The sequence below is a fragment of the Rhinolophus ferrumequinum genome, chromosome 3, assembly GCF_004115265.2.
Source record: "Rhinolophus ferrumequinum isolate MPI-CBG mRhiFer1 chromosome 3, mRhiFer1_v1.p, whole genome shotgun sequence".
In the NCBI taxonomy this organism is placed as follows: domain Eukaryota; kingdom Metazoa; phylum Chordata; class Mammalia; order Chiroptera; family Rhinolophidae; genus Rhinolophus; species Rhinolophus ferrumequinum.
The window spans coordinates 5251244-5278906 of NC_046286.1; the positions used below are offsets into that span (position 1 = coordinate 5251244).

Genomic DNA, 27663 nt, shown 5'->3' on the forward strand with positions numbered 1-27663 from the left:
CTGGAGCCTCTGCAACAATGTCAACCCCTTAGTGTCGGATGGCAACAGGCTCGTCATCATCTGACCCGGGCCACTTTTTAGATCTCCCACCCCACCCCCTTAAATACTTGTCCCTGGTTCAACCACATGGAGACACACCCCCCTCCCAATCCTTGCTCACCTCATTTCCACCACCTGGAAAGCCCTCACCCTCTTCACCCAACTCCATGTGTGACTATTCTATGTATTTTTTGAGGTTGTCTTTTTAAACCCTCTCCTCCTCTGAGTCCCCAAGCTTCCAGCTGGAATTAATCTGTCTCCTTTAAGCCCTCATTAGAATTTTATGTTAGCACTTCCATATTTGGGCATTTACCATGTTCTTCCTTAGATTCTAATTATTTAGATGCAAATGTCTCTCTCCTGCCTAATTATGAACTTGACAGGAGAAACCATGTCATCTCTGAATTCCCATGTCCTTTAAGTTCCTGGCACATAGTAAGTACACAAGGAGTGTCAAACCCATTACATACTAAATCTATGGTTATAACGAGACCCACATACAATTAATTGCACATCTTAACTTCACCAATGTGGGTGTATCTCACTTATGATAATTTCATCTGCAAATTTGTTTGTGGCACTGGGTTCCTTGAGGAGGCTCCCCCAGGTCCGATTTCAGGACTTCACCGAGGGCTGGAGGATGGTATGTTAGACGGCGGCACCTACTGGTGAACGGTGGCATTACACCTTGAGGCCGCCAAAGAGAAGCAACTGAATTTCTCCATCAATCCCAGCGGGATTGGACCAAGGCGTGGAGGGGCGGGTGTGGACACAGAGGACTAGAATGAGCTCCTCTCTCTCCTCAGTAGCCCTTAGGCTGACCAAGGGGAGGCGCGTCCTTGAGTCCCGGTCAGGACCTGTCCTCCGGCCCACTGCAGCCTCCGGCAGACTGAGTTTTGCAGGACCAGAATGGGACACCAAGGAATCCCAGCCTGGCTGGGATGCCCCTCAGCTTTCCCCAGCCAGCTCCGCATGATGCCTAGGACAGCCCTCCATCTATGACAGAGAGGGAGAGGTGGCATGAAGAGGAGAGTGTCTCTTGCCAAACAAGGGAGGCACACTTTGGTAAGGCTATCGACACTCACCATAAGCACACAGCTGGCAAACATGCTGACCCCTTCCTTGCTGCAGGTTTTCAGCTTCTTCTAAAAGGATTCTCAGTCCTATGGGAGCCCTTCTTGGAAAACATAATAGAAGCTATCGGGGAACTGAGATTTGTTTTACAGCAATTCACTTTATGAATTCATTCATGAAGACCTTGAATTTGCTCCAGCACCTCTGCCCATCCTTTCTTTAATCCAGGAATTAATTATACTGTTAGGTGGAGATTTCCTCCTCCATCTCTCTATCTTTTCCTCAGGGGAAGGAACTCAGTGGGGACCTGAGAGAGGAGAGTCATAAAGAAACAGAGCCGGAGGAGTAAAGCCAGGTCTCAGCACAGTTAGGAAGTTCATTATGAGTGTTCCTACTTTTGTTAAGTCTTCACCTGATAACTAAAGTTTTAACTGGCAAAGCCTTAATCCTGTCACTCTCAGGGTTATGTGTACTTGGGACCCAAGGAACACAAGGTTTAGCTCAAAGGAGTGATTCTCTCATGGTGGGATTTTAAGCATCGGTAGGAAAGACCTTTGATGAAGGGGTGGAGGTGATGAGGGTTCTAACTCCTGAGTCTGCTTCCCCATGGATCAGACAATGCTGATCCGTGGACCCCATGGATCCATAGTGGCCTGTGGCCCCAGGCCTCTGTCACTGCTTCTCTCCCCAGTCTCCTGCCTCTGGCTGCTTTATCCAGGTGCCGTCACCCAAGGTGCCAAACCTTTGGGGAGATCCCAAGCTCTGGCTTGGAAGGTTCCAGCTCCATTTCTTTGTCTTCCAGAATCTGAGAATCTCTGGCCAGAGTCCCCTCCTGGGCCCTCTGCATCTCTGTGGTTGTTCTTCAGCTGGGCATCTCCACACTGCCCCTCCATTTTACACCCTCTGCTGCCACTCTTAGGTTGGTGGGAGGCTGGGAGCCAGGTCGGGGATGCTCTCCCTCTCCTTGGGATTCATATGAGTTCACCATTCCTTCATTCTTTCATTCATTCAACAAACATTCATTGAATACAACTAAGTGTCAGGCATATGCTTGGGGCTGGGGATACAGTGGTGACCAATGTGGGTCTCGCCTAGTGAAGGGGAACAGACAGTACAGTACAGCGTAGACAGGGCTGGGTTTCAAGGACCACTGAGTTCAAAGCCTGCTGAGGTGGTAAGCCTTCACAAACAAGGCACATTTCAGCTGGATCTTGAAGGGTAGTAATGGTTTTCCAGCTGGCAACAACACGTATGTGTGGCTTGGGTGTAGTGATGGTGAGATCAGAAGAGAAAGATGAAATGTCATGGGAGAGAAGGGTTTGGGACTGGCACCGAGGGCCATGTACGCCGTGCTAACGAGTTGGAACTTAACCGTGACCGGCAGTGACTACAGGAGACACATCGTGTCTAGACTGCGGCAACAGCAGTGGGGGTGGAAGGAGGGATAGATTTGAGGGAGGTTTCACCCACAGGATCCAGGGGCCTCTTAGGTGGGGAGGAGGAAAGGGCCCTTACAGACTCAGAAATCCAGCTGGGGCCACTGGGTGGGTTATGGAGCCATCAACCCCAAGATGGAGATCATAGGAAGAGGACTGGTGAGGAGAGAGGGTTGAAAGGAACGCTGCGTGTGATTGGGGGTTGGGTCAGCTTGAGGTCTGAACAGTACTATTGTAAGTATCTATAAAGTAGACAGAAATATAGGACAAAATAAAAAAAGAGAACAGGGAGCTAGAGCTATAGATCTGAAAGTCGGGCATATAGAATTCGAGCTAGAAGAAAAGTGGGGGCTGGGGATCTGGGAGTCAGAAGCACATTGGTGGTAGCTGGAGCCATAACTCCCCACAAGGTGGGACAAACTGTCCGGCTAATTTGCACTGGACCTTCCACACGACTTACCAGCCATAGCCCTCCAACAACCTGCAAGGTCACAACTTTATCCCCTGTATTTTCCAGATGAGGAAGTTAAATCTCAGAGAGGCAAAGAAACTGGCTCAAGCTTATCTCCTGATGGGGCTGGAACTCAAGCTTGGAACTTTCTGACCACAAAGCCAATATTCCTTCCATCTCCCTTGCTGTCTCTGGGTGACAGTTCCTAGGGAGGTCACGTAGTGTGAGAAGTTAGAAGAGCCAAGCTAGATGCACTTAAGAGGCCAGGGGAGGGAGAGCGGCCAGCAGGAGTTTTGGGAAAAGAAAAGGCTCCAAGAAGGGAAAGGGACATGTTCAGAGGCTCCTGATGACGCAGAGAGGTCAGGCTAGATAAGGACTGGCAGGCAGCCCTGGTATGGAGATGTGGACGTGGCTGGAGACGTAGCGGAGGGGTGTCAGAGGGGGCCTGGGCCAGACTGCACGGGGGTGAGGGGTGAAGTGGAGACAGAGCAGGCACACTCCTGCTAGCAGTCCAGGTGCTGGGAAGGACGAGAGGCAGCGGGGTCTGGGGAAGTCGGCTGTTGCTGCTGTAGGATGCTGCAGGTTATACTGTGTAGGAGGAAAAGCTGAGGTGAGAGGTTCAGGAAAGGGGGGGATAATTGACAGCACCGGCTCCCTGAGGGCCACGAGGGGATGGAATCCTTGCACATGTGTGAGGGATTGGCCTTGGCCAGAAAGAGGGGCCCCTCTCCCAGCAGTGGAGGGAGAGCGGGTGGTGGATAGGAAGTTCATGGCAGATGGCTTCTGGCTCCTCAGTGACGCAGGAGCCGAGAGGGGTGAGTGGAGAGGTACGTGGGCGGAGGCTGGCACAGGGGAATGGAAGTTTGGAAGAGCAGCTGTGTGCAAGGGGACAGGGCACAGGCTCAGAGCAGTCTGGAGACTTGCCTCATGATGAGGAAGGGTCTGGAACAACACGTCAGTATTGATGCCAATTGGCAGGTTGGAGATTTTTGTTTCCTTCATGGAAGCAGCCAGGGAGCAGGTGGGGAGGAAGCAGGTGGCAAAGCGACTCAGGTGTGGGAGTGGACAGGGAGGGAGGGCTGGGAGAATCCTGGGATGAGGGGCCAAGGAGGGGCCAAGGAGGCCACCCAAGTGGCCAAAGGAGAGGCTGGAACAGGTGTGGGCAGCTCGAACCAGGCTACCCCACCCCAAGTCCTGGCAGGGCTGCCAGTGGACCTTTCTGTAAAGGCAAGACTAAGGGCCTTGGAGCAAGTTGCTCCCGGAACCCCAGGGCCAGAGCTGACTTTGAGAGAGCGTTACTTCCAGTCTTCTGCCTATACGGCCAAATGGCCCCTGAGCCATCCTGGACAGGTGGGAAACAAGGACCAAGCAGGGTTAACCTGACCTGGTCTGATTCCTCCCTCCCTCCTTTCTTCTATTTCTTATATTGTTGTCGTTCTATTCTTCTCTTTTTTTCTGTCTCCATCTGTCAATGACTGATTTTTCTTTGTATTTCTATCTTGTCCATCGATTTCTTTCTGTTTCAGTGTCATCAAGATTCACCTGAAGTCCCTCCTCGTCCATAAGCCTTCTAGATAATCACTTGTTTCCTCTGCCTTCCCATGGCGCTGTCGTCTGGATTGCTTGATAGCACATTCAGATAGGCTGTTTTGCATATAGAAATCTTGTCTTCCTGGTAAGACTTGGCATTTGGGGGACGTGGCTTGTCATGCAGAGGGTCTGGAACCATATACACTGGTGTTGATGTAGCTCTTTGAGTGACGATCACGTTTCCTATGTCTTTTGTATATCCTAGAGGGCCTAGGACCATGTATGTTGGGAGGAAGGTATGAGATAAGTACCATATGCCACTTGACAGAAGGATTCATGACTGATCAAATCATTAGAAAGAGAAAGAGTGAGAACTGAAAGGGGGGTAATGGCAGCTCTGAGGGTACAGGCTAAGGAGCACTGATCCAGGAGTCAGAAGTCAGGGGAGACATGGGTTCTGCTTCTGGCTTTGTTTTTTCACACACACAAATATGTTGTGTGACCTTGGGCAAATTGTGTGACCTTTCATTATCAGACAAAAGTGATGGCTAAAGCCTTCTGAAGTCCTATATGATCCTTCAGAGGAAGGGTAATACTCTACTACCTCTTGTGTGTGACGGGGCTAGTCCGGAACCCTCAGCCTGTCCCAAATGATTACCCCATAACAGTGACAAAAATGTGTTAGGTCTCTGTGGATTCAGAGAAGGCAATACAGAGAATAGAGGAAGTATACAAGCTTCAGAGTTAGGCCTGGGCCCAAGTCCTGGTTTTGTCCCTCCTTAGTCAGTCATCTGGGCAAGTTGACCTACCTGAGCCGCAGTTTTCCCATCAACAAAATGGGATGACAATTCTTGCTGGATAGGCTTGTGGTGAAGTGTCTGGTATGGTGCTTGGCACGTAGAAAGTACCCAGTAGACGGTAGCTATGAGCTCTAATTTGTGTCTCAGGGCATTTCTGCCTTTGTAAGGCAGGGTAGGAGGGAAAGAGGACTTCTGCAGCTACCCTTCCTGCCAGGTGAGTTTCCTTCTACCGCTCTAACTTGGACAGTGTGCTGGAATGCATGGCAGTTTTGGAACCTTCTCGGTAGGAATGTGTGGCAAACAGGAACCAGTTGGGGATGGTGAGAATCAAGCCCAGTGTCACTAATATCCAGTGACATCACAGTCTGGCCTGGGATAAAACTGCTCCTTCCCAGGCACTACCAAACCTTTACTATCAAACACTGTAGACTTAGTTTCTTCCAAGAAACAGTGGAAATAACAACAATGTCCACCACGTATTAAAGACCTACTGTGTGCCAGGGGGTTTCCATTCATTATCTCATTCAATTAACACTATAACACTACGAGGTGGATATTTTTATTCCTTCTCTCAAAAGAGAAAACTGCAGCTCACTAAGATTGAGTAACTTACCTGAAGTCACACAGCTAGAAAGTAACAGAGCTGATATTTGAACCACAGGTTTACTTTACTCTAGAGCCCATGTGGTTAGATAGTGACATACGCCTCCCCGTTGAATTGTATGACCATCCCCATTTTCTAGATGATGAATCTGAGGCTCAGAGAAGTGAAACAATGCACCAAGAATAGGTAGATGGCTGGGAAATGGTAGGGCCCGACATTGACCTTGGAGTAGTCTACTCGTAGTTCCAACCTGTACATGTTCTCCCTTAGACGACCCTGCCTGTCCAGGTAGGGTCACGAGACTTGTTTCACAGACGGGGAAGCTGAGGAGCAGAGTCTCACAGGAGGAGACTTGAGAGGGGAGGGGCAGTCCCCAAATGTGGTGGAGCCCTGGCAGAGGTCTCCCTAAACGGGATCAGAACCAAGATATATCAGTTATAGGCCCCCCAGCCCAGTCCTCTCCCTAGACGTTTGCAGGAAAAGTTAGAATGAAACGAATGTCAGAAGTACCCCTGAAGGTAAGCGAAGCCCACGAGCAAACTGCAGCCCGAGAGGTGAGCGTGGGAGGCCCAAAGGCCCCGGGACGTGAGGCCTTTGCCCCTGCCAGTAAGGGAATGGCATATACTGCTGCTTTTGTAGTACCACTTTCAAGAGCCATCTCATTATTCCTTCTCTGTCATCTTCCTGAGTCCCTATCCAGGTGTGAATCCCTGTAGAAATGGACAGGGCAGAGAGCAATATGACCAGCACCCCAATTCACAGTGCCCAGTGATGTAAGCCCTGCTTCTGCTCCTGTAGAATCCTCTGGTAGGCTGAAACCGGGGTGGATGGTGGGGAGTCGGGCAGAAACTGCATCTTCTGCCCAGATGTAGAGGAAACTCACCTGGTCCTAGAGGAGCAAAGGAAACCAACAGAGGAAAAGCTGGCAAAATCAGAAGAAGAAGAAAAAAAAAGAAACTAGAGTAAAAGATACCGAGCCTCCCAGAGACATAGCAGCTAAGGTGGGGTAACCCATCCCAGCCTCCCTTCCCCCAAGCCAGGGCAATGTCCACATTCAGAGGACCAAGAAATCACACTGAACCGGAAAGAAGGTCTGAGATAACCTACTGATCTGCTCCTGAAGAATCCTCCATGCCCATATCATCTGTGGTTTACAGGGTGGGCTGGAGCCCTCCTCCCCCACGGACCCACAGAAGCTCACACCAGTGCCCAAAGCAAGGCACAATGCACTCTCTCTTCCCTATCTTGCGGGGGTTCCCCAGCTCTCTCCCTGTTTCCCCATGTAGATCAGGCACCCTCCAATTTTCTCTCTTTCTTTCTTTCTTTCTTTCTTTCTTTCTTTCTTTCTTTCTTTCTTTCTTTCTTTCTTTCTTTCTTTCTTTCTTTCTTTCTTTTTCTTTTCTTTCTCTCTTTCTCTCTTTCTTTCTTTTCTTTCTTTTTTTTTTAAACCACTCTCTTGTTTGGGGCAGAGAGGATGGCGAGTTTGCACTTGTCCTCCAGCACTACACATAATTGGTGGCAGCAGGCAAAGCTGCTTTGAGGGGAGGGGTTTGCCAATGGAATGAAGGAGGGAAGTCCTAGAATGACAGGGCTGGAAGGGACCGTGGAGATCTGACCCAACCTTTTTGTGGCCTCCACAGCATTTCCATGAGCTATGTGTTCCCATCCCAACCATCACCTTTCACGCCACGCAGGGGTTCTCAAGCCTCCTCTCCCAGGCTTCCTGAGGGCTCTGTCTCCTTTCCACCACTGAGCTAATCCACTGTCTTGTTTTCTAGATGAGGATACTGAGGTCCATTGACATGTGACTTGCCCAAAGGTAATCTTCATCCCAGAATACAGCAGGGACAAGAAATCCAAACACTTGAGTCTGTTTCCATCCTACTGTTCCACTCAATCCCTAGGAAAGGAGGGCTCAGTGTTCCCTGGGGGCTAAGGAGCCTCTGACAAAGCCTGCTTGTCACCCCAGCTGCTATGGGCTGTCAGTGCCAAGGGTCTAAGGACTGAGTTATTTTCAGAGACATCCTGGTCATTGTCCCTTCCTGCTGGGTACCCTGAGGACTCTGTGAAGTTAGTCTGGGTCCCAATGGTCTCTTCCTTGCAAACACGTGGCTCGGAACCCTGACACAGACTCAGTCAGACTGAAGCCCCATACTCCAAGGAAATCCTCACGACCTTCCAAGAGGCCTTGCCTCTTTCCCCTAGGATGGAAGGAGAAAAGATGCAAAGCTGGTAGACACCACAGGAGGCGGTGTCCGCGGTTCAGGGACACTGTTCCTTTAGAAGCACTCTTTACCCCAATTTTTTAAAATCTTGTTTATCTTCCTTTTGCTGCCCCTGAAGTTGGACGGATGAAGGGTGAATGGACTAGTCAGGATATCTTGAAGCTTCAAGGGCAGGTTTAGAGGAGTGTGTTGTGCGTATCTGTGTGTCTTTGTATTTACACAGAGGCTTACCTCTGCAGTCTAGCTTTTGCCTCTGTGCTGAGCACATTACAGTGTTTTATGTGTGACCCCAGATCTAGGGTAGGGTGGCTCAGTGGGCTACCTCCAAGGCCTTAACTTCTAGAGAGCCAGCTCTGGAGCTGGCAGTTTGGGCTGGAGGCAAGGCTACTTTCTTCTTGGTCCTTAATTAAAGTTGACTCAGGAGCAGGAATGGGGACTGAGTCCTGAGGGTGCGGGGTGAGGGGTGTGGTGGAGTTGGAAGGGCGTTATTCGGCCGGTTGTCGAACCGCTCTGTTTTTCGAGGTCCTCTGTGGCTGTGCCCCGTGTGTCGGGCCGGGTTGGCGGGCACGCCTGAGTGCCAGTGCGATCCTGTCCGCCCCAGCCTCCCTGACACCCCGCGCTCTTTGTCTCCTGGTGGAGGTGTGCGTGCAAACCTGCGTCGCAGGGCCCTCATCGCGTGCGAGCGCGGGGGCGCACCCTAAACCCCCACTCTTTCCGCGGGGAGAGAGGAGTAGCCGGAGCTCCGCGCTGTTTGGTCTGGAGCGGAGCGGGGCTTGCATTGATCCATTGATTGTGCGCGGTCTGCGCCTGACCTCCCTGCTCCCGGGGAAGCCGTCTCCATGGAGACCGAGCCCGCTCCCCCAGCGCCGGATTGTAAATTCCTGCAGGCAGCGGCCCGGCAGCCTGGGGAGGGGGCCGCCGCGCCCGGGCGCGCAGGGGGAGCGGCTGCGGCGCCGAGGCCCCATTTGAAAGAAAAAAAGGGCACGAAAAAGGAGGAGGGGGGGAGGAGGAAGAAAACGAAAAGGAGCAAAGAGAGGAGGAGAAAGAGGAGGAGGAGGAGAAAGGCGAAGAAAAAGAGACGGAGCCTGAGAGACGGAGAAAGCGAGAGAGGAAGAAAGAGAGGCAGAAAGGGCGTGTTTCTGGCTCTGCGTTTCCCCTCCCCTTTCTCAGGTCCCTGGCCCGGGTTCTGCGCGCTCTTCGGCTGCAGCTCTCTCCGGGCGAAGCTGGGAATTGGGTGGGATTATACGGAGCAGCCCCGCCGTCGCCGCTAGCAGAGCCCGGCTTGGAGAGGGCGGGGGTTCCCCTCCGTCAGCAGCGCCCGGCACCCCCAGCCTCGTCGCGCTCTCCGCCTCGCTCTCCCCGGCGTGGGGCCGGGAGAAGCCGGTAGCATCGGGAGCCTCCCGCCCAGGGCGCCGTGGTCCGCGCCCCGCGCCCGCAGCCCCCAGCCCGGCCCCGGAGGGGCGTCCCCTCCCCTCCCCCCTTCGACGCGCGGGGGCCCGGCCAGTTTCCGCCCTCCGGGGGCTGCGAGACCGGCCCCGGCCGCGGGTAGCTCCAACCATGGGCTCGGGGCGCGTGCCTGGGCTCTGCCTGCTCGTCCTGCTGGTCCACGCCCGTGCCGCCCAGCACAGCAAAGCCGCGCAAGGTAAGGAAAGAGGGACGCGCGGACGCGGGGCTGCCGGGGCTGCGGGGCCCGAAGGCGGGAGTGCGTTTTCCGAGGGGCTGGGCAGGTGGTGGGAAGCGTGCTGCTGTCAGGACCGGGCTCTGTGCACCCGCACTCCTGGGCTGAGGACCTGACCGTTGGGCGCTGCGTCCCGGGAGCAAGGCTGGAGGAGCCAGGGGTGGCACAGATGAGTGATACGTTGGGGGGGCCCTGGACAGAAGTGACCAGCACCTCAGAATTCTGCCTGCTTCACTGCCACCCCCAGCATCTTCGAAAGACTGCTTGTCCTCCAAAAGGAGGAGAGCCAAGCTCCTCTTCTCTCAAACATTGCCAGAAACATAAGTTGTGGCCTGGAGAGGCTGAGAATGAAAAGTTTAAAGTCACGCTATAGATTTCTTCCCCTCACCCCAAACCCTCATGCGAAGTTAGACAGAAATTTCCAAGTTGTTGTCTTATCAGTAGAAAAATGTTAAAGGAAAATAGGATCTTTTATGGAAAAACCGGCTCGCCTCTCATATCATGGTAGTCGGCTGAAGAAGAGAAGAAAATTTCTGCGACTCTGGCTTCCTGCAAGAATGTTGCATTTCTGCCTCTTTGGGGGGAAATCTTTCCTCTTGCATGGCTTTCATTTCTTATCATAATATTTATTTATTAAGGCCTCGGGTTTCCAATTCCATTTAAATCCAGGTCAGAATTGCATTAAAATAACAAAGTAAAATTCCTGACTGGGGAGCTCTGACAGATCCCTCTAGGAATTAAAGAGAGAGACAGGGAGGCCCTCCCGCCCCCATCCCTGACCCCGGCTCATTGCTTGGCTAGTCCCAAGGCTGTGCTGGCAGAAACCAGGCTGGTGGACTATAGTTCTCTTGGGGACAGTATCCCCTCCCCCTTGACCTCTTGCTGCACCCTTCCCCCATCGGGTCCTCACCCAGGAAGAGATTTATATGGACAAAAAGAAAATTTCTCCTGGCAAAGCTTTGCCCAGGAGGATATGATTCTGTCTATTACCCCAGGGGCTCCTGAAGCCAAGCTGGGGTGTGGAGGTGGCTGGGCCAGAAGGGAAAGTTGAACTTGGGAGTTGGGAAAGCCTGAGTCTCTGACAGTCAGGTTGCTGTGTCCTGAGGCTGGTAAGCTGCTCTTTGTACTGGATGGGCTCCCACTCTGTTAAAAGGAAGGTGCTGTATCAGAGCCATCCTCTTCCCCCAAAACACTGCCTCTTCAAATACCCGCTTCCTCCTCCAACCTGTCCTTTAGCAGAACAAAACATTAGAGACCCTCAGCTGTCAAATACCAGACCTCACCCCCACCCGGTGACAACCCCAAACTGCTGCTTCTCCAGTCCTGGTTCCAGACAGCCCACTACCACTGCCACCCCCAGCCTGGGAGCAGCCCCTCTCCCACTGTGGATTTGCTTGTGTTTTCGTAAACAAAGCTGGCTTTTGTAGTGCATGCTGACTTACTCATAACATGGAATTAGCTAGGGAGTTTAGTCTGAAGGAAGGAACAGATTTCATGCAGGAATCTAGAGACAAGATAAGGACCTCTTTCAAGTTGGAGCCAGTGTCTGTAGTGGCAGTGAGACTGGGGAGCTGGGGGCAAATGGGGGAGCAAGCAGTATATTCAAGGGGGTTCCCGGGACAGATGGAGACTCTTAGAGAGGACAGGTGCCATCAAGCCAAGGCTTTCAAGCTTGGGAGATGAGCCCATCATTTAGGGACAGAAGGACTCAGAATCCCTCCAAGGTACTCCAGGGCTCCCTGTTTCATCAGACACTGCTGGGTACTGTGGGAAAAAAGCCAGAGTGAAGGCCGCTGCCCTCAAGGAACTTACAGACTAATATGAATAGTTTTGTTCACTGCTTATCTCATATTCGGGCCACACTTCCTCTGACTGGGCTGCCATTAGCTTTGCATCTTCCTTCCTACTGGTCTCTGAGTTCACCGGACGTGGAATTGAAGCCTGTCATTTCAGCTACTTTTGACTCTGCTATTCAGGAAATTTATTAACCTGGTCTGCTAGCGATTGCCAAGCAACAGGTTTACTGGGACGTCCCTGGATGCAGTCTGCAGGCCAGTGCCACAGCAAGGACATGTACTGACCAGGCAGGGCAGCCTTACCCACAGACTCAGTGCTGTGGACCTCCTTTGCTCCCAAACATACCTCCCAGGTATCCCCAGTACCAAAAGGGGTGCCTGGAATGTCACATGCATTTAAAGGAAGCTCTAGCAGTTCTTTACCCTTGGCAAGTATCTTGCACAGTTACTATATCTCTGGGGTATGTGGATCTCTGTCCCTTTTCTCCAGATATTAGAGGCGGGGGGACCAAATTAGTGTGGAATGGGGAGGAGAGGAGGGACAAGGAAGGGAGTCCTGAGTGTGCAGGTGAGTGTGTGTGAGTGTGAGTGTGTGTGTGTGTGTGTGTGTGTGTTTCACCGGGATCACCACAGATGACACAGCTGGGTATCTGTGTCTATTGTGACTTAGTTGTTAAGCGTGAATACGGATGTTTTTCATGTCTTTGAGAACTGTGTGTGTGGATGAGTGGGTGGGTAAGCGTGTGTGACTAGGAGTAAGCAAGCATGAGAGTACATGGTTTTGAGTGTTTTTTTAAGTGCCTGTCTGTGTATTTTAAAGTAGACAGACTGGATAACCAAGATAATAGTTAACTTAAAAGCATTAATTTGCTTTTTTTTTGGGGGGGGGTGTGCAGCAGTGGTTAAAAAGGCCTAATCCTGGTGTAGGGCTCAGGTTACAGCTGAATGAAAAGGTCTCCTGGCCTCAGGGGAAAACTTGTCCCTAGGAGGGGCTCAGGGAGAGCCAGCCTGGCCGTTTAGTTTACCTGGTTGTTTTCTCTCCTCATTAGGGATAGACTTTTGATAAAGTCGTGTATTTAGAGTTTCCAAGTAACACCATCCCTGGGACTGAGAGCGTTCATCTGACTGCAAACAGTGTCTCTCTGTCTCCGTGCGTCTCTCCGGGTCTCTGTCTGGGTGTATGTGTGTCTCTCTCTTTCTTTCCCCCACCCCTCTTTTCCTCTTTAATGTGGCTGTTTCCTCTCCTCCCCGCTTCCCTGGGCTCCTGTGGCCAGCTCTTACAGTGAGGGGACTGTTCCTTTTAGCCCCTCCCTCCAAAATATGAAATGAAAACCATGACCGTGTCAGTGGGTGAGGGTGGCCCCCTGGGCAGCTGGGTAGTGCCCGAGCCCCATTCAGGCCACACTGGGGAGAGACTCAGTCCCCACTCTTGGAGCCTGATCTTCAGTCAGTTTCCTCTAAGCCCCCCGCCTTTTCCAGAGGGTAGAGAAGGGGGTGGACTACTCAGAAATTCCTCAGGAATCCCTTTGACCTCTCTTCTCTCAGTGACATGTCCCCTGGGGGAGGGAACCTGGGGGGTGGAGGGGGGGACTTTTCACTTCTTACCCCTCATCTTCTTGAGTCTCTACAGGGTGAAATGAGAGAGAAGGGACTAGAAGACAGGAAAGCCAGAATTATTACAGGCAGAGAAAGAAGAAAGTTCTCAGCAACCCCCAAATGAGATTGTTTTCTGAAACCTTCAGGAATCTGAGAGCATGAGAACCGGTTTGAGATGTGAGTGGCTGGGACCTGTTGTAAAAGGAGCCGGCCCTGGGTGTGAGTTTGGGAATGTGAGGTGTGCATTCACGGGGGTGTGCATGACTCAGGGTGTGTTTGTGTGTGTGTGTGTGTGTGTGTGTGCATGCACGCGCACAGGGCTCCTGTGAGAGGAAAAAGGAAGCGGGGCAATGTGCATTTTATTTTCATTGGAGAAGTAAAGACGTGGAGTGGCTGGGTCCAGTGCCTTGTACTGATGTGGAGGAAGGCAATGGATGGCTTCAGACCCCCTTGAGAAGATGGAGGTGGAGGAGCTTGCTGCCGGAACTCACCTCAGCCCCTGATCCCTGAGTGTCAGGGTGTGGACCTCCTTTGATGTCCTGTACCCCTAGCACACGACCACTTATAAGAAAGAGTCCCTGTCAGGGCTGGCAACTGTGGAGCTGCTCGGAGGCTGGCAGTGCCGGCAAGAGGCCCTGACCTGGGGACAGCCTCTTCAGGCTCAGCTATAAGACAGGATCTGGAAAGAGAGAGACTGCTGGTCTTTGGGGGGTGGGGGGTGGGGAGTGATACAACTGACAACCCAGGGATGTTTGAGGGGTAAAGGAGCTAGTCACCTGGGCTAGGAGGGGACCTGGACCCTCCACCTCTCCCCCAGTGGTCCCTCTGTCACCAGACTGGCTGCTGTCCTCCTATGCCCACATATCACTAGCCCCAAATGGCATGGGGTGGGGACTATGGTGACAGTGGGTTTAGGAAAATGCAGACAGAGACTAAGGATTGGAGCTTCTGAGGAAGTCATTGAAATTCTCTTCCTCTCTTGTAAAAGGGACTAGAGTATCAGTAGGGTCTCTTTCAGCTCTGAGATTCTGCACATCTCATGAAATCCTTCCTGCTGAAGGCAGAAGACACTGTAGCAAGCCTCAGTCCTGGAGCGGCCTCCCCAGGCCTGGATCTCAGGCTCTCTTTTCCCTGGGCCCTGCCCCACTGCTCCCTGTCCAAGTCTGCGTCGCTCAGCTACTCTTCCCTTCTTCCCCCAGGCCAGTTTCCTGGGGCCCCCAAAACCTGACAGTTCTTGCTCTGTCCTTAAGTGGGGTACTTCCCCCTGGAAATAGCCTCTGCAGAACAAGTGTTTCTGTGTGTGTGAACGTGTGAGCTTCCAACAGCGTTGGGAAGTGGAGCTTAAGTGTTTGTGTTCTGGGAACTGAATGCTAGCTGGGTGGGGCCCCAGGGCCTTGCTCCCACACTATATATTCTCAGCTCCAAGACTAGCTCTCTGCTTTCTGCTCCAACCTAGACATCTCCCTTTACAGACCGAGGCACTGTTTTCTAGTTGCCACTGGATGCTTCAATTTGGCTCCACAGGCGGATGATGGCTCTCACTCTTACCTATGGTTTCCCTGTGGCTGTCACCATAGCCCCAGAGAGCTGGGGGTTGGATTTCAGAGCCCCAGGCCAGGGCCTGTCGAATCTGGTCACTGGTGACAAGCTGAGGAAAGACCTGGGCAGGAGCTGCTGGGCTGGAGGAAGATCCAGAACAAGGAACCAGATCTTAGGAATCCCTGGGTGAGGGTGGAGTGTCAGGATCTGTGGGTCTGGGGGTGGGGTGGGAGAAGGGGGCGCTTAAAGGGTAGACCCTGGGAAGCAGGTTTACAGAGAGGACGTTTTTACAAGTTTCTAATTATATTTATTTGGAGTTTTCCTCTGGCGGTTTGAAGCTGTTAACAGCAGGAACCTGTATCCCTGGTGTTTGTTTTTGTTTCTAACCAGCTGCTTGGCCCAGCACAGTGAATCCAAGGGCTGGAGACACCTGCCCACTGCCGCACTGCCCAGCCCTCCTCCCTGCAGCTCTGGCTGCGCCCACCGAGCTGCACCACTCGGCCCTGACCTCCTCCCTGCTGCCCGGGCCCGGGCCTCCGAGCATCAGGGGGCTGCTGTTCCTGTCCCACCGTGCGGCCATGGTTATACAGGGCTGTTTGCTTCCTGCTGAGTCGGGTGGGAGGAGGCACCACACCCGGGCAGGCATAGGGTCCTCCCTCCAGTGTTTAAGACCCAGCGTCTGTGGGAGGGGGCACTGGATTGGGAGCACCGGTCCTGACTGCACTGGCTCTGCTCTTTTCCGACATGCGCTCTTTGGGCTTGTTCCTCATCTGTACCATGAGAGGCGGGACCGGTTAAAGACCAAATGAAGTCATATGTGAAAGAAGTTTGCACCCGTAATGGAATCACACATCGTCATCTGCCATCATCGTTCTTTATGTTGTTATTCTTCCCATCAATTTAGAGAGTAAGACTGATACTTACGAAGCTGGAACCTGCCTTGCCCACTGCCTGCCTCCCTACCCCTCCCTCTCCAGTGCTCTGTTCTTTCCTCCCCACCTCCTCTACGCCCTACCCTACCCGTCCTCTAAAGGCCTCTGACTCAAGGTTGTTGGTTTAGTCCACACTGAGAGGGAGAAAGTTCTTGTCCATTTAAAGGTACATTCAAATGAGCAAAGAGCTGGATTAGGGATAAGGCAGGACTTCAGAGAGAAACTCATCAGGACCCCCTGACGGGTGACGAGCCTCTCAGGTTCACTCCCTTCCAATCACCAAGCACCAGCTGCTTTTCCTGGCTCTTCAGTTGAACGGGCCAAGCTTGTGTAAGCAGGAAGGGTACTTTTCTCAAAAGAAGAAAGTGCTCTCCCTCCTCTCCTTGGGGTCATCTGTGTGGTTTCCTGGACTCTCTCCGGTCCTCCCTCACCCCTGTCTGGGCTTTGTCCAGACTGAGGATGGGCCCAGCCTCCAGCTAAGGTGACAGAGTCTCAGCCCAGTTCCAAACCCGACGACACATTGAGAAGCCAGAGCTGGGAAGCCGGGTTCCCCCAATTGCCCTGTGGTCTGGAGGCAGAGCAGGTGTGCGGGTTCGCGGGCACACGCTGCCCAGCTCTATCGCAGCTGCTGTACAGCTTTCAAGGACTCAGAAGCCATGGCCTTGGGGAGCGTACCGCTTCAGTAGAAAGATAATCCACATAAACTACAAGTTAAGTGATGGCACAAGGTAGTGTAGAAGAAGCATCACAAGATAGAGATTGGTCAGGCGCTCAGAGAACCTGGCAGGAAGGGGTTAAGAGAAAGAGTAGATCAGAGAAAGCTGGAACAGCCACCGTACCTTCCCTTCCCCCGCAGTGGCACCTGAACTGGGTCCTCAATGATGGGTGAGATTTGGGCTGAAGGGGAGGAAAGTAGAGTGAGGTGGCACACCAGACGTCCTGGGCTAACCTGGGGCCAAAAGGATGTCACAGCCGTGTGGGCACATGAGGACACCAGGCAGGCTGCTTTGGACCTTATCACTGGGCCCAGCAAATTTGCCCATAACTCCCCCAGCCCCTGTGAGCGGTTAGGTAACAACTGTGGCAACGTAAAGGTGGGAGACTCTACCTAGGGGTGTCTGCTTATCCTGCTTGGCCTGTATTCCTGCTCGTTTCCTTTTGTTGTTATTCCTGAGCTGGTCCTGGGCAAAATTTTGAAGTAGATGAAGTGTTTCCTCGGGGGTCCCCGTGCTTCCCTTTTGGGGTCCACTTCCCCACCCTCAGAAGGGAATCTTAGGACTGCGTGTGTTATCGTAATCTGCCCTTTCTGGTGAGCCCGCTAACCCTCACACCCCACCCACGGCCTACCCCTCCTCCCTACATTTAGCTGAGTTTCTGGAGTGCTCCGCCAGGCACTGAAGCAGATCCACAGGACATGTAGGATGGCGCTGGGGAAAGCTGCTGCAGTGACAGGCCTGTGCGTTCATGCCAGGAGAGGGTGAGGCAGGGAGGTCATGGCTCATCTGTAGTGTCTGCAGCCGCCAGTCTCCCCCGTTCAGCTTTTGATCCAGCCCAGTGCCTGGGGTGGGGGTACAGGCATGAAAGGATAGCCTCCACAAAGAATTCTGGATGGCAGCCTTTCGGTTCCCAGCTGGCCTCTCACCCACTTCCCCTTTCTCCTTGGGTAGTTCCCGGCGAGGGGTGAGGTAGGTAGTAGAGCAGGTATCTTCAGGGTTATGTCTCCCCCAGAGTCCCTGTTCATGCTTCCCCTGGTGCTGCATTTCCCCACACCAGGCCTGAAATGGGGCTCTGATAAGGGGAAGCGGGAGGAGAGAGGGGTTCAGAAAGGATACTGGGGAGTGTTGGAGAGATGGGCTAAAAATGGTGAACCTTTGTTGAGCACTTACTATATGCCTGCCCTGCCTTGCTAAGTACCGGATAAGTGGTAACTCATTTGATGCTCATGGCAGCCCCACGAGGAGGTGCTGGAGGTGCCATCATTACGATTCCCATTTGCAGAGGAGGGAGCTGGGGAGTGCAGAGGCTGGCCCAGGACCAGGCTGCCATGGGCGGAGCTGGCATTTGAACTGACACAGTACCACTCCAGCACCCCTTTTCTCAAACACTCCGTCACGTTGTTGCCCCGCTCTCTTCTCAGCCTCAGTAAAGAGTGTATTCACATTTCCTGAATTGGGAAAAGGAAGACAGACAGCAGCCCAGCCTCACCCTGGAGGTCCTCATGCAGCCCGGTGAGGAGAGTGCCTGGACGGGCGCACTTCTTCAAGGTCCCCAGGAAATGCCAGCGTGCAGCCAGTGCTGAGAACCCCTGGTCCCTCCAAGCCATGCCCAGCACCCTCCACTGGTTTGTCAAGCCAGCTGGTAAACACCTGCACCCTGAGAGAACAGGCTGAGATGGGGCTGTGCCCATGGCTGTTGGTGGGGTCCCTGTACGGACAAATCATGGGTGGGCCGCTGTGGGGGAAAGGAGGTCTGAAAGAACGACTGGCAAAAGGAGGAGACACTGGATGTAATTTGGGGCCCTATTTCAGAGCTCAGTTTTAGGCCTGTTCTGCTTCAAAAGATTCTAGCCAAACAGTCGAAGGGTCCCTTCCTCAGCAGTGACCAGCCAAGTGAGGAAGGTGGGACATGCCCCACAAGTGGCTTTAAAGCCTTGGCAGAGCAACTCAGCAGTAGTTGTACGTGAGCCGAGGCAAACCGAGTCCCCTGACACCAGGCACTCACCAAGAATAGGGCTGGCCAGGAAGAGCTTTGGGGAAGACGATCCTGAGCCAGATTTGGGAAGCTGGGCACAGAAGAGAAAAGAGGGCTGCATTTCAGATGTGGAGAACGTGATGTGTGTGAATGTGTTGAAAGAGGTAGAATGGTCAGTTGTAGAGGTTGTAGACGGAATAGGAAGGAGAAAAAGTCCCCCAGAGCAGGAAGACTCTGCTGGAGAGGGAGAAGCATTGTGACCAGGGAAAGGGGTAGGATGACAGGGACAGCCCAGCTGCAGGAAAGATCCGAAGGCTCTGCCGGGGAGCCGGGGTTGGCCGCAGTCAGCATCAGGGCCCCTCTCGTACTGGTGAACACTGAATTGGGAGCAAAGGAAAGAGCCGCAAGCCCAGACAGCCTGCTGCAGACCCTCGTGAAGCACCAGCTGATTCCGGGGCTGTACCTCTGGGATGGCCCTAGAGGAGGAGCTTCCAGATGAGTTCCAAGTCACCCTTCGGGCTGCGGGGGGAGGGATGGAAAGACACAGAAGAGGGCTCCAAGCAGGATGAACGGGATGATTATTAGTCACTGGGATGGTCCGATGCCCCAGGCCTGCCCCTAAGACTCCCAAGGGACGGGGTGACTATCCAGCCCTCCTCCTCCAGGGACCCAACAAGGACATATAAAACTAAGCCTAAAGCCATTCAAAGTTTGGAATTCGTTGTTACAAAATGTTTTTCCCCGCCATGGAGAGCGTGTGTAAATGTGGGGACACAGAACAAGGACCAGCTCTAAGTGCCTTGTCTTTCTTTGCACATTTAAGCACACTTGATATTTCCTCTTCTGTCTCACATTTATCCAACCTCCAAAACGTAACTTGAATCCCACGTCTCAGGAAGATGTTTCGGTCCTCCTAGGCCCAGGGCATCCCTTTTGCAGAACTGCTGGAGCAGTGCCGTCCAATCGGACTTCCCATGATGTGGGAAATGTCCCTATCTGCTGTCCACTGTGGTAGCCGTTAGCCACATGTGGCTATGGAGAACTTGGCTTGTGGCTAGTGCGACGCAGGAGCTGAATTTGAATTTAACAGCCACATGTGCCTAGAGGCTGCCGTCTTACACAGCACAGTGCCAAGCATCCGTCATCTAAATCAGTGATTTCATACTTACCTTCTCAAGCTCCCGTACATAGGGGACCTACTATGTACCAGACACTTGGTTAGGTTATTTTACACAAATCGTCTCATCACCTGTTCACAGCCTCTTATGAGGAGGTATCATCGTCCCCATTTTAGGGAGAAAGAAGTGAAAGAATCAGAAAAACCTCCCTAGAGAGTCGTGGAGCTGGACTTGAATCTGGGACTGACTGGTTCCAGAGCGGAGGCTCTTTCTATGATAGTACATTTCTTAGTACCATGTTCTCTTCATCAGTTGGACAAACTGATTCTCCATGCGACCTCTCACTCTCTACAAAGGTCCCTCATGCCTGTCTTATGAACTAGTCTGACCTGCTCCCTCTACTCCGTTCTCTCACTTTGGGGTGACTTCCCAGGGGGGCCAGCAGGTAGACACCACGACTGCAGGGCCTGAGTGAGCTGGAGGAGAAGTGTGAGTGCCGGCAATCAGAGTCACCAGCCATGGTGGACTGCTGGACAGCAGCAGAGGAGTCCAGGAGAGCTGGAGGGTAGAGTGCAGAGCTGAGAAGAAGCCTGCACGTTGCAGGCAGGATGTTTGGGGGCACGCTTCCAAATTTCACGTCTCTTCTTAGCCCTAGGACACCTCCTCAGTCCTGTCTCCCAAAGTACTTCTTGGAATATGAAAGCAGAGGACAGTTAGCTGTTTCAAGCTGGGACTCATGGGTGTCTATACATTTGGAATGATTACTGGTCCACTCATTCATTCAGTAAAAAACCTGAAATACCTAAGGATTTGGATTCAATAAGTCAGCAATAAGGCCTGAGAATCTGCATTTTAACAAAAGCCAGGCAATCCCATGGTCCACAGATCGCACCTGGAAGTTAGTCTTCATTTCAAATCTCCTTTCTTTTACTTGCAGTTTGCTACTTGTACACTGTCTTGGGTTTGCCAGTTCACAGCTAGAAGAGTCTCTTCCTCCCGTGATCTTCCCTTTAGCAGAGATTCTCAAGCCTGGCTGCATACTAGACTCACCTGGGAGCTTTAGGACACTACTGATGACCAGGCCCCAGCCGGACTAGCTGACCAGAGGCCCTGGGGTGGTGCTCGAGTGTCTCCTGGGGGAGTTGACTCGTGCAGCCAGGGCCAGGGACCCCCTCACCTCATCTCTAATGTCTTCATGGCACTCGGCCACGTCCTGCTTTGTGTTACTTGTGTCTCCTTTTGGGTGGGCTGAGTCACCTTGGAGCCTCCCCGGCCTTTCACAAACACCTTACACATCATTTTCAACCAAATGAAACGTTTCCCTCTATTTCAGTTCAGTTTTAGGGGCACCACAACCTTGCCCCAGAAGTTGGCGTCTTTTGCCCAAAGGCGATCAATGATTCTTGTTCCTCTGTCCGTTCTGAACCGTGCTCTGTTGGCTCGACCTTGGCTGGCCTCTTCCTTTGGCACAGCTGTGAGAGAGGCATCTCATGTCAGAGTGAGGACCAGGGGAGAGTGGAGCACCTGCCATGAGACGGAAGAGCTCAGGGTGTGGGCTGGATGGGCCTGCCTGAGGCAGCTGGAGAGCCAAGGGCTGCACTTAGCAGACTCGCGGCGGCTGCTACCAGCCCCTGCCAGCTCCCGGTCCCTGGTGCTGACAGCACAGGGGCCGAGGGAAATTTTCTAGGATGGAACTTCTTTCCTGTAAAGATTTTGGCGCCATGTGGGCAAGTAGAAGTAGGCCTGGTCTCAAGCAAAATCGTGAAGCAGATGAGGATTCCTCAGATGCCCCGTCTCCCTTCCTTCCTCCTTTAATTACCAATGGATGCACGGACCCTGCCTGTTTCCCAGGGGCCACTTTCCCCATGCCTTTTCTCTCCCCCTCCCTCTAAGCTTGCTCCTAAGAAAGGTCAACTAATTCGCATTAAGTTGAATATTTCTAATCAAGTTAAGTGTGCTACCCAGTCTCAGGGTTTTTGTTTGTTTTTAAATCAAAGAGGAGTGTTTCAAATGATAGAATTTTTTTTTAAAGATTTTTTTATTGGGGAAGGGGAACAGTACTTTATTGGGGAACAGTGTGTACTTCCAGGCCATTGTACTTGTCCAGGCCACCATCCCTTGCGGGAGTTGAACTGGCAGGCAACCTTGTGGTTGAGAGGATGCACTCCTACCAACTGAGCCATCCGGGAGCTCAGCGGCAGCTCAGCTCAAGGTGCCGTGTTCAATCTTAGTTGCAGGGGGCACTGCCCACCATCCCTTGCGGGACTTGAGGAATTGAACTGGCAACCTTGTGGTTGAGAGCCCACTGGCCCATGTGGGAATCGAACCGGCAGCCTTCGGAGTTAGGAGCATGGAGCTCTAACTGCCTGAGCCACCGGGCCGGCCCTCAAATGATAGAATTTTAACTGTCATTGTGGATTAGTATTTTTGAGGGAAGTGGGGGTTCTTTCTGAATTCCTGAAATCACGGAGTTGGGTCCCTGCTTCTGGAAGGGTCACCATCTCTACTTTAGAGGAGAGGGGATTTTGCTGTTGGGGAACTACCTTCAAGACACTTTGGGACGCGCCAACAGAGGGTCTCATGTACTCGCTCTGCCCCTGCCAGATGTGGATGAGTGTGTGGAGGGGACTGACAACTGCCACATTGACGCTATCTGCCAGAACACCCCACGGTCCTACAAGTGCATCTGCAAGTCTGGCTACACGGGGGATGGTAAACACTGCAAAGGTGAGGCTGGGAGGGCGTCTGGAGAAGGGGGACTGCGGAGAGGAGAAAACGCGCTAGTGTCCGCAGGTGGCCACACTGCATTACACTAAGGCCTGCAGTCCCCACTGACCTGGGGAGGGAGGTTGGGGGGGGGCACTCTTTCTTCCCAGAGAGGACGTCATTTTCTCATTTGCACGAAGGCACCCTGTAGGCTAGCTGAGGGAGGCCCTGGTTGGAAGAGTTCACCACCAGACAAACCGGGCTGGGTGGGGGGACGAAGGTCTGAGGTTCCCTGACATTGGAACCTCCATCTTTAGACCCTTACACCGTGCCCACTAAGGATGATGACAGACAGTTTATCCCAGGGGACATTTATACTGTAAACAAACACATCTTCCCCTCATAATTAAAGCAATGCAACAAATTACAGCAGTGTGGAGATGTTATTTTAAATTTACAACCTTCAGTGTTGATAAGATTTCAGTGGACAAGGTACACTCGTTAATTCCAGGTGACGTTATAAATTGAAAAGTGATTTTCAATTTATATACCTAGCAGGAATCCTAAAAGGCATTTATATATATATGTGTGTGTATATATATATCCCCTTTGACCCAGGAATTTTACTTTTAGGAACTTACACTCACAGGAAATTCAAAGAAAAAGTAATATATGGGAGAAGTTCTCTGATGCATTATTTATGACAAGGCAATAAATGGCAGACATCTAACAATAGAGAAAAGGATTAACAAATTATGATCTAGCAGCACAGTGGGATATTCTGCAAGCATGTAGAGTGGTAATTAGACGGGATGCAAACATGTGAACATGTTTATGACATAAGTTTAGATGGAATGCAAAATGGTTTGTAGGCCATGAAAGTAACTACACACACACACACACACACACACACACACACACACACACGATGATGTTTTTCAGGCTGAGCCCTGGGAGGACAGGGCGGGGATCCAGGTGGGTCCAGCTGCCTCAGCCCCTCTTTACCCACAGATGTAGATGAGTGTGAACGGGAGGATAATGCAGGTTGTGTGCACGACTGTGTCAACATCCCTGGCAATTACCGATGTACCTGCTATGACGGATTCCACCTGGCACATGATGGACACAACTGTCTGGGTGAGCGAGGGAGAGGGGATGTGGGTGGGGGTGCTTTGTGGGGACGGAGGCGTTTTCAGCATTTCCCGTTTCCCAGGCAAGGAGAGAAAGTGACCAAAGAGCTGCATTCCCACAAAACAGAGAACAAGGTCAGCCTCCCCTTTAAGACTGGGCACTGAGGATGAGATAATCCTGCTGCTGGATGAAAAACATCAGAGGAGATGCTGCCAGAAAGTGCTCCCAGGGCAAGGGCCAGGAGATGACAGCAGTGGGTTTAGCCCCCGGGGTGGAGTGTGGTGGCAAGGTGATTTGGCTGCAGACAGGTTCTGGCTCTGCTGCTCACCAGCTGTGGGGCCTTGGGCAAATTAGCCATCTCTGGGAATCCCAGCTTCTTCATCTCTAAAGTGGGGATGGTAATATCCCACTGAAAGGGCTTCTGGGCGAATCACCATGAGAACATGTACAAAGAGCCCTGTACCATCCTTAGCACATCGTAGGTGCTCAATAAACAGGAGGAATGTTATCCATGCCGCTGCTGCTTCCCTGGGCCCTGGGGGCCTTTGACCCTTAAAGGCTGGTTTTCTCCCAGCTCTTTCTGCAGTCTCCACGCTCACCCTCTCCTCACTTTTGACACCTCAGTCTGACCTGATCTCGTTTGTCCTGAGAGCTGGATCAGAGAGAGGAGAACTGGATCAGAGAGGGAACTAAACTCAACTTTGGTTGAATTTACTGGGACCGTGTTAGATTTCTCCCCCATCGTAGAAAAGGATTTGTGATGTGAACCCCGCGGCCCTTCCCCAAATTCTTTCTCTCTGGTGCCAAAACAGACATAGGAGACTGGAAGAACAGAAGACCAGGAAAGGAAGAGAAGCAAGATGCCCAGAAACGCAGGCTAGACTGCTCTCCTACCCTCCACCTGACCAAACAGATCAATTACCTGAGGTCCAATTGGCCTAGGAGAGCCTTCTTCCTACAGAGCTGCCTCTAAATGCTGTCACATTCCATCCTTGGGCCAGCCTATAGGTTTCCACTCCCGCCCCAGGCCTCTAAACCCCGATTCCTGCGGGGCCCTTACCCACAGCCCTGGCCACCTCTCTTACCACTGCAGCTACCAGGGAAGGACCTCCCTTCTCATCCGCCCAGTCCCCTGTGAGGGCCTCTTTGGGAACTGCTTTGGAAAGAGAAGCTATGACTCTTGGACCAGGACAGTGAGCTGCCTACAGGACCTCAAACATCAGCCTTTGAATTCTTCGGTTTTCTTTGACCTCTCTAGGCCCCCGATTCTCACCAAGTCTTGTTTCCTTGTAAAACCAGCCAGAAGGATAAGAGACTGAGTAGGTATGGAAGGTGTCTGGGGCAGCAAGGCCTATCGAATGATTGGGGTTCAAAGTCTCAACCCTACTTTTGGCTTTTAGGGGAACTTGGAGTAAGTCATGCATGCCCCGGGCGGGCCTCAGTTTCCCCACAGAGAATTGGAAGAACTTTTTGCTACTAGAGTAGCAAAGTCACAAGGTTGCAATAGAAGGGAACAAAGAAGGATAGCAGGTAGGATGGGGCGAGAGAGGGAAGACAGGGACGGGGAGAAGTGGGGAGTGTAGCAACAGAGAGGCAGGGACAGGAACGAGGCAAAGGTGGACCTCCTCAGCTTTCCTAACAGGTGCGTTTCTCGGGCAGGGGCCTGCTGGATCCGGGCCCCTTGGCCCTTGGCCAGAAGGGGAAAGGTCAGGGTTTCGGGACTCAGCAAAGAGGATGGGGAGAGAAGGGCAGATGAAGCCCTCAGGAACTAGCCATTCCGTTTGGTGACCACCCTCCCTCATGCCTCCCGAGGCGAGGAAACCTGAGAGAGGCTGCGGACGGGAGAGAGCAGTAGGTAGCACAGAGACAGTCGAGGCACTGACTGGGAGCTCCAGGATGAGCTTGGCTCTGGGAGGGACCTGGGGGTGGTGATTAGGTGTGACATGGCAGCTCTCCCCCATTCCTCCCTCCCAAGCTACCAGACTTTGTTTTGTTAAACCAAAATAGGAGAGAGGCTAGGGAATACGGCAGCCAGCCCAGACATGGAGGGAAGGAAAGGAGGGCAGGGCCGTGGCCTGTCCACAGACATGGTCTCTGCCCCGCAAGGAGTTGAGGCTCGCCGCCTTTCTCCACCTGCCCCTCCGACCTCATCACCATGGCCACAGTGGTCCCTGCACACGGAGCCATTGCTCAGGTTCTCTGGGTCCCTCGCTGTGCATCACAACCAGCTGCCCCCAGTTCCTCTCACCATGCAATCTCCGTCCTTATCTTCATCTGTGTCCCCCTTGCTCTCTTCTTTGCTGATCCCCTCTGCCCTCAGACCCAATTTCAATAGGTTAGGGAAAGGGGGGACATGTCTTCACCTAAGGGAGCCATGTTAATGTCCCTTCCCCACTGATTAGCTCCCCAGCTCCGCCCTCCTAGGGCGGCCTCTTCAGACGCAGTGGAACATGAGGTGATCAGTGGGTGAGAACTGCCTGGCCTCAGGCTGGGCGTGGGGTTGGGGACGTGGGGGAGGTGTGTGTGCTGGATTCTTCAGACTGCTCCCAGCGCTCCGTGCTAGAGTCTCAGGACACAACCTGGGCCCTGGTCTGCACCCCACGGCCTCACCACCCACTGTCCCGCACAGATGTGGACGAGTGTGCCGAGGGCAATGGTGGCTGCCAGCAGAGCTGTGTCAACATGATGGGCAGCTATGAGTGCCACTGCCGCGAAGGCTTCTTCCTCAGCGACAATCAGCACACCTGCATCCAGCGGCCAGAAGGTCAGCCCATGACCCGGGAGGGCCCCGCCCCCCGCCCCGCGCTCCCAGGCCCCGCCCCGCGCTCCCAGGCCCCGCCCTGCGCTCCCAGGCTTCTCTCCCCATCCGCTCCAATACCCCCAGGTCTCAGCCTCTGCTCTTAACTCCACTAGCGCCTTCTTCTCTTGTCCCTCAACCCAGTCACATCCTAAGGGCTCCATGGACAGACGCTTTGTCTCAGAGCAAAGTCTGGGAGAATTCATTTGGGGTCGGAGTCAGTGTGGGATCGGGGCCACTACAGGGCGTCCTCTGTGTCCCGGTCATTCCTAATTGATTGTGCACGGCTGAGCTCTAAGCTGCTGTGATCTGAGAGGGCCTCCCCAAAGCCTTATCCTTGGATCGGACTGGGAAGCTCAGGCAGGAATAGTGGAGTGTGTGTTGTCTGTTTCTGTGGCTCCTTCCCCAGACGGTGACATTGCTGAGGGCAGGGACTATGTCTCATTCATCTTTGTATCTGCAGCACCTAATATACTGCCCTGCATGTAGTGGGAGCTTATTAAATATTTGTTAAATAAGATCATATGATAATTACCTGTAGCAATTCCTCCCCACTCACATCATGTTATCTTCTTCCGGGTTTGACTGTAAACTCTTTGAAGAAAGAAATTATGTCTTATATTTTATCTTCCATATGGGTCCTTCCTCAGTCCAGCCAGTACCTACCTAGCACAGCGCTGGGCAATTATTAGACACTAGCTTTTGGTTGTTTGAAGGAGAGGGGACATGCAGGTATTTGGGGCTGAGTAGCTCCGAGCTCTGCTCCTTAGCGCCCAGCTCTGTGGGCGGGACAGGGGGCCTGTGAGGGGAGAATCAGTCTCCAGTCCGAATGGCAGCCTCAGTGGAGTTCTCCCAGTTTCCTAGGCCCGGCTCTCCCTTCTGGTCCCTCCTCTAGGCTCCAGAAGTACAGAGCATTCAGCCCGCTCCTCTTCCCTTTTAGAAGGAATGAACTGCATGAACAAGAACCATGGCTGTGCTCACATTTGCCGGGAGACCCCCAAAGGAGGCATCGCCTGTGAATGCCGCCCTGGCTTCGAGCTCACCAAGAACCAGCGGGACTGTAAATGTGAGCTACCCGGGGTGGCAGTGGGGAGAAAGGGAGACGCAGAGGAGGGGTGTGGGGCCTGGGAAGCAGGAGGTGGGAGAACGGGGCTGGGAACCGTGCTGCGGAGACTGGTACCCAGGGAGAAGCAAGCTGACCGGACTCCTCCCTCTTTGCACAGTGACGTGCAACTATGGTAATGGTGGCTGCCAGCATACGTGTGATGACACAGAGCAGGGTCCCCGGTGCGGCTGCCATGTCAAGTTTGTGCTCCACACGGACGGGAAGACATGCATCGGTGGGTGAGGCCAGTGGAGAACTCAGTCCACCTGTGGTGGGGAGGGGCCCTTGGGAACCTGGGGAGTGGGGGCACGTGGAGCCCAGGTGCTGGACACAGGATGGCTAGTGAGCGAACTGAAGACCCACAATGCCAGGTCTAGTGAGGGGCAACTCTGAGGCGTGAAGGGCCCCCCAGACC

The 27663-nt window shown here is 52.9% G+C and overlaps 1 protein-coding gene across 3 annotated transcripts in view; it reads left to right on the plus strand.

Annotated features, from left to right (window-relative positions):
- The first annotated feature begins 9337 nt into the window (after positions 1–9337).
- The window catches only part of SCUBE3 (signal peptide, CUB domain and EGF like domain containing 3), a 36788-nt gene continuing 18462 nt past the window's right edge, over positions 9338–27663 (plus strand). For 2 of the 3 annotated variants that reach the window (XM_033103695.1, XM_033103693.1), the window contains exons 1-6: positions 9338–9801; positions 22114–22236; positions 23227–23352; positions 25976–26110; positions 27084–27209; positions 27367–27483. In XM_033103695.1, the coding sequence (XP_032959586.1) occupies positions 9717–9801; positions 22114–22236; positions 23227–23352; positions 25976–26110; positions 27084–27209; positions 27367–27483 (712 nt within the window). In that variant the 5' untranslated portion in view covers positions 9338–9716. The remainder of the gene's footprint in view (positions 9802–22113; positions 22237–23226; positions 23353–25975; positions 26111–27083; positions 27210–27366; positions 27484–27663) is intronic. The other variant, XM_033103694.1, reaches the window with a different exon arrangement.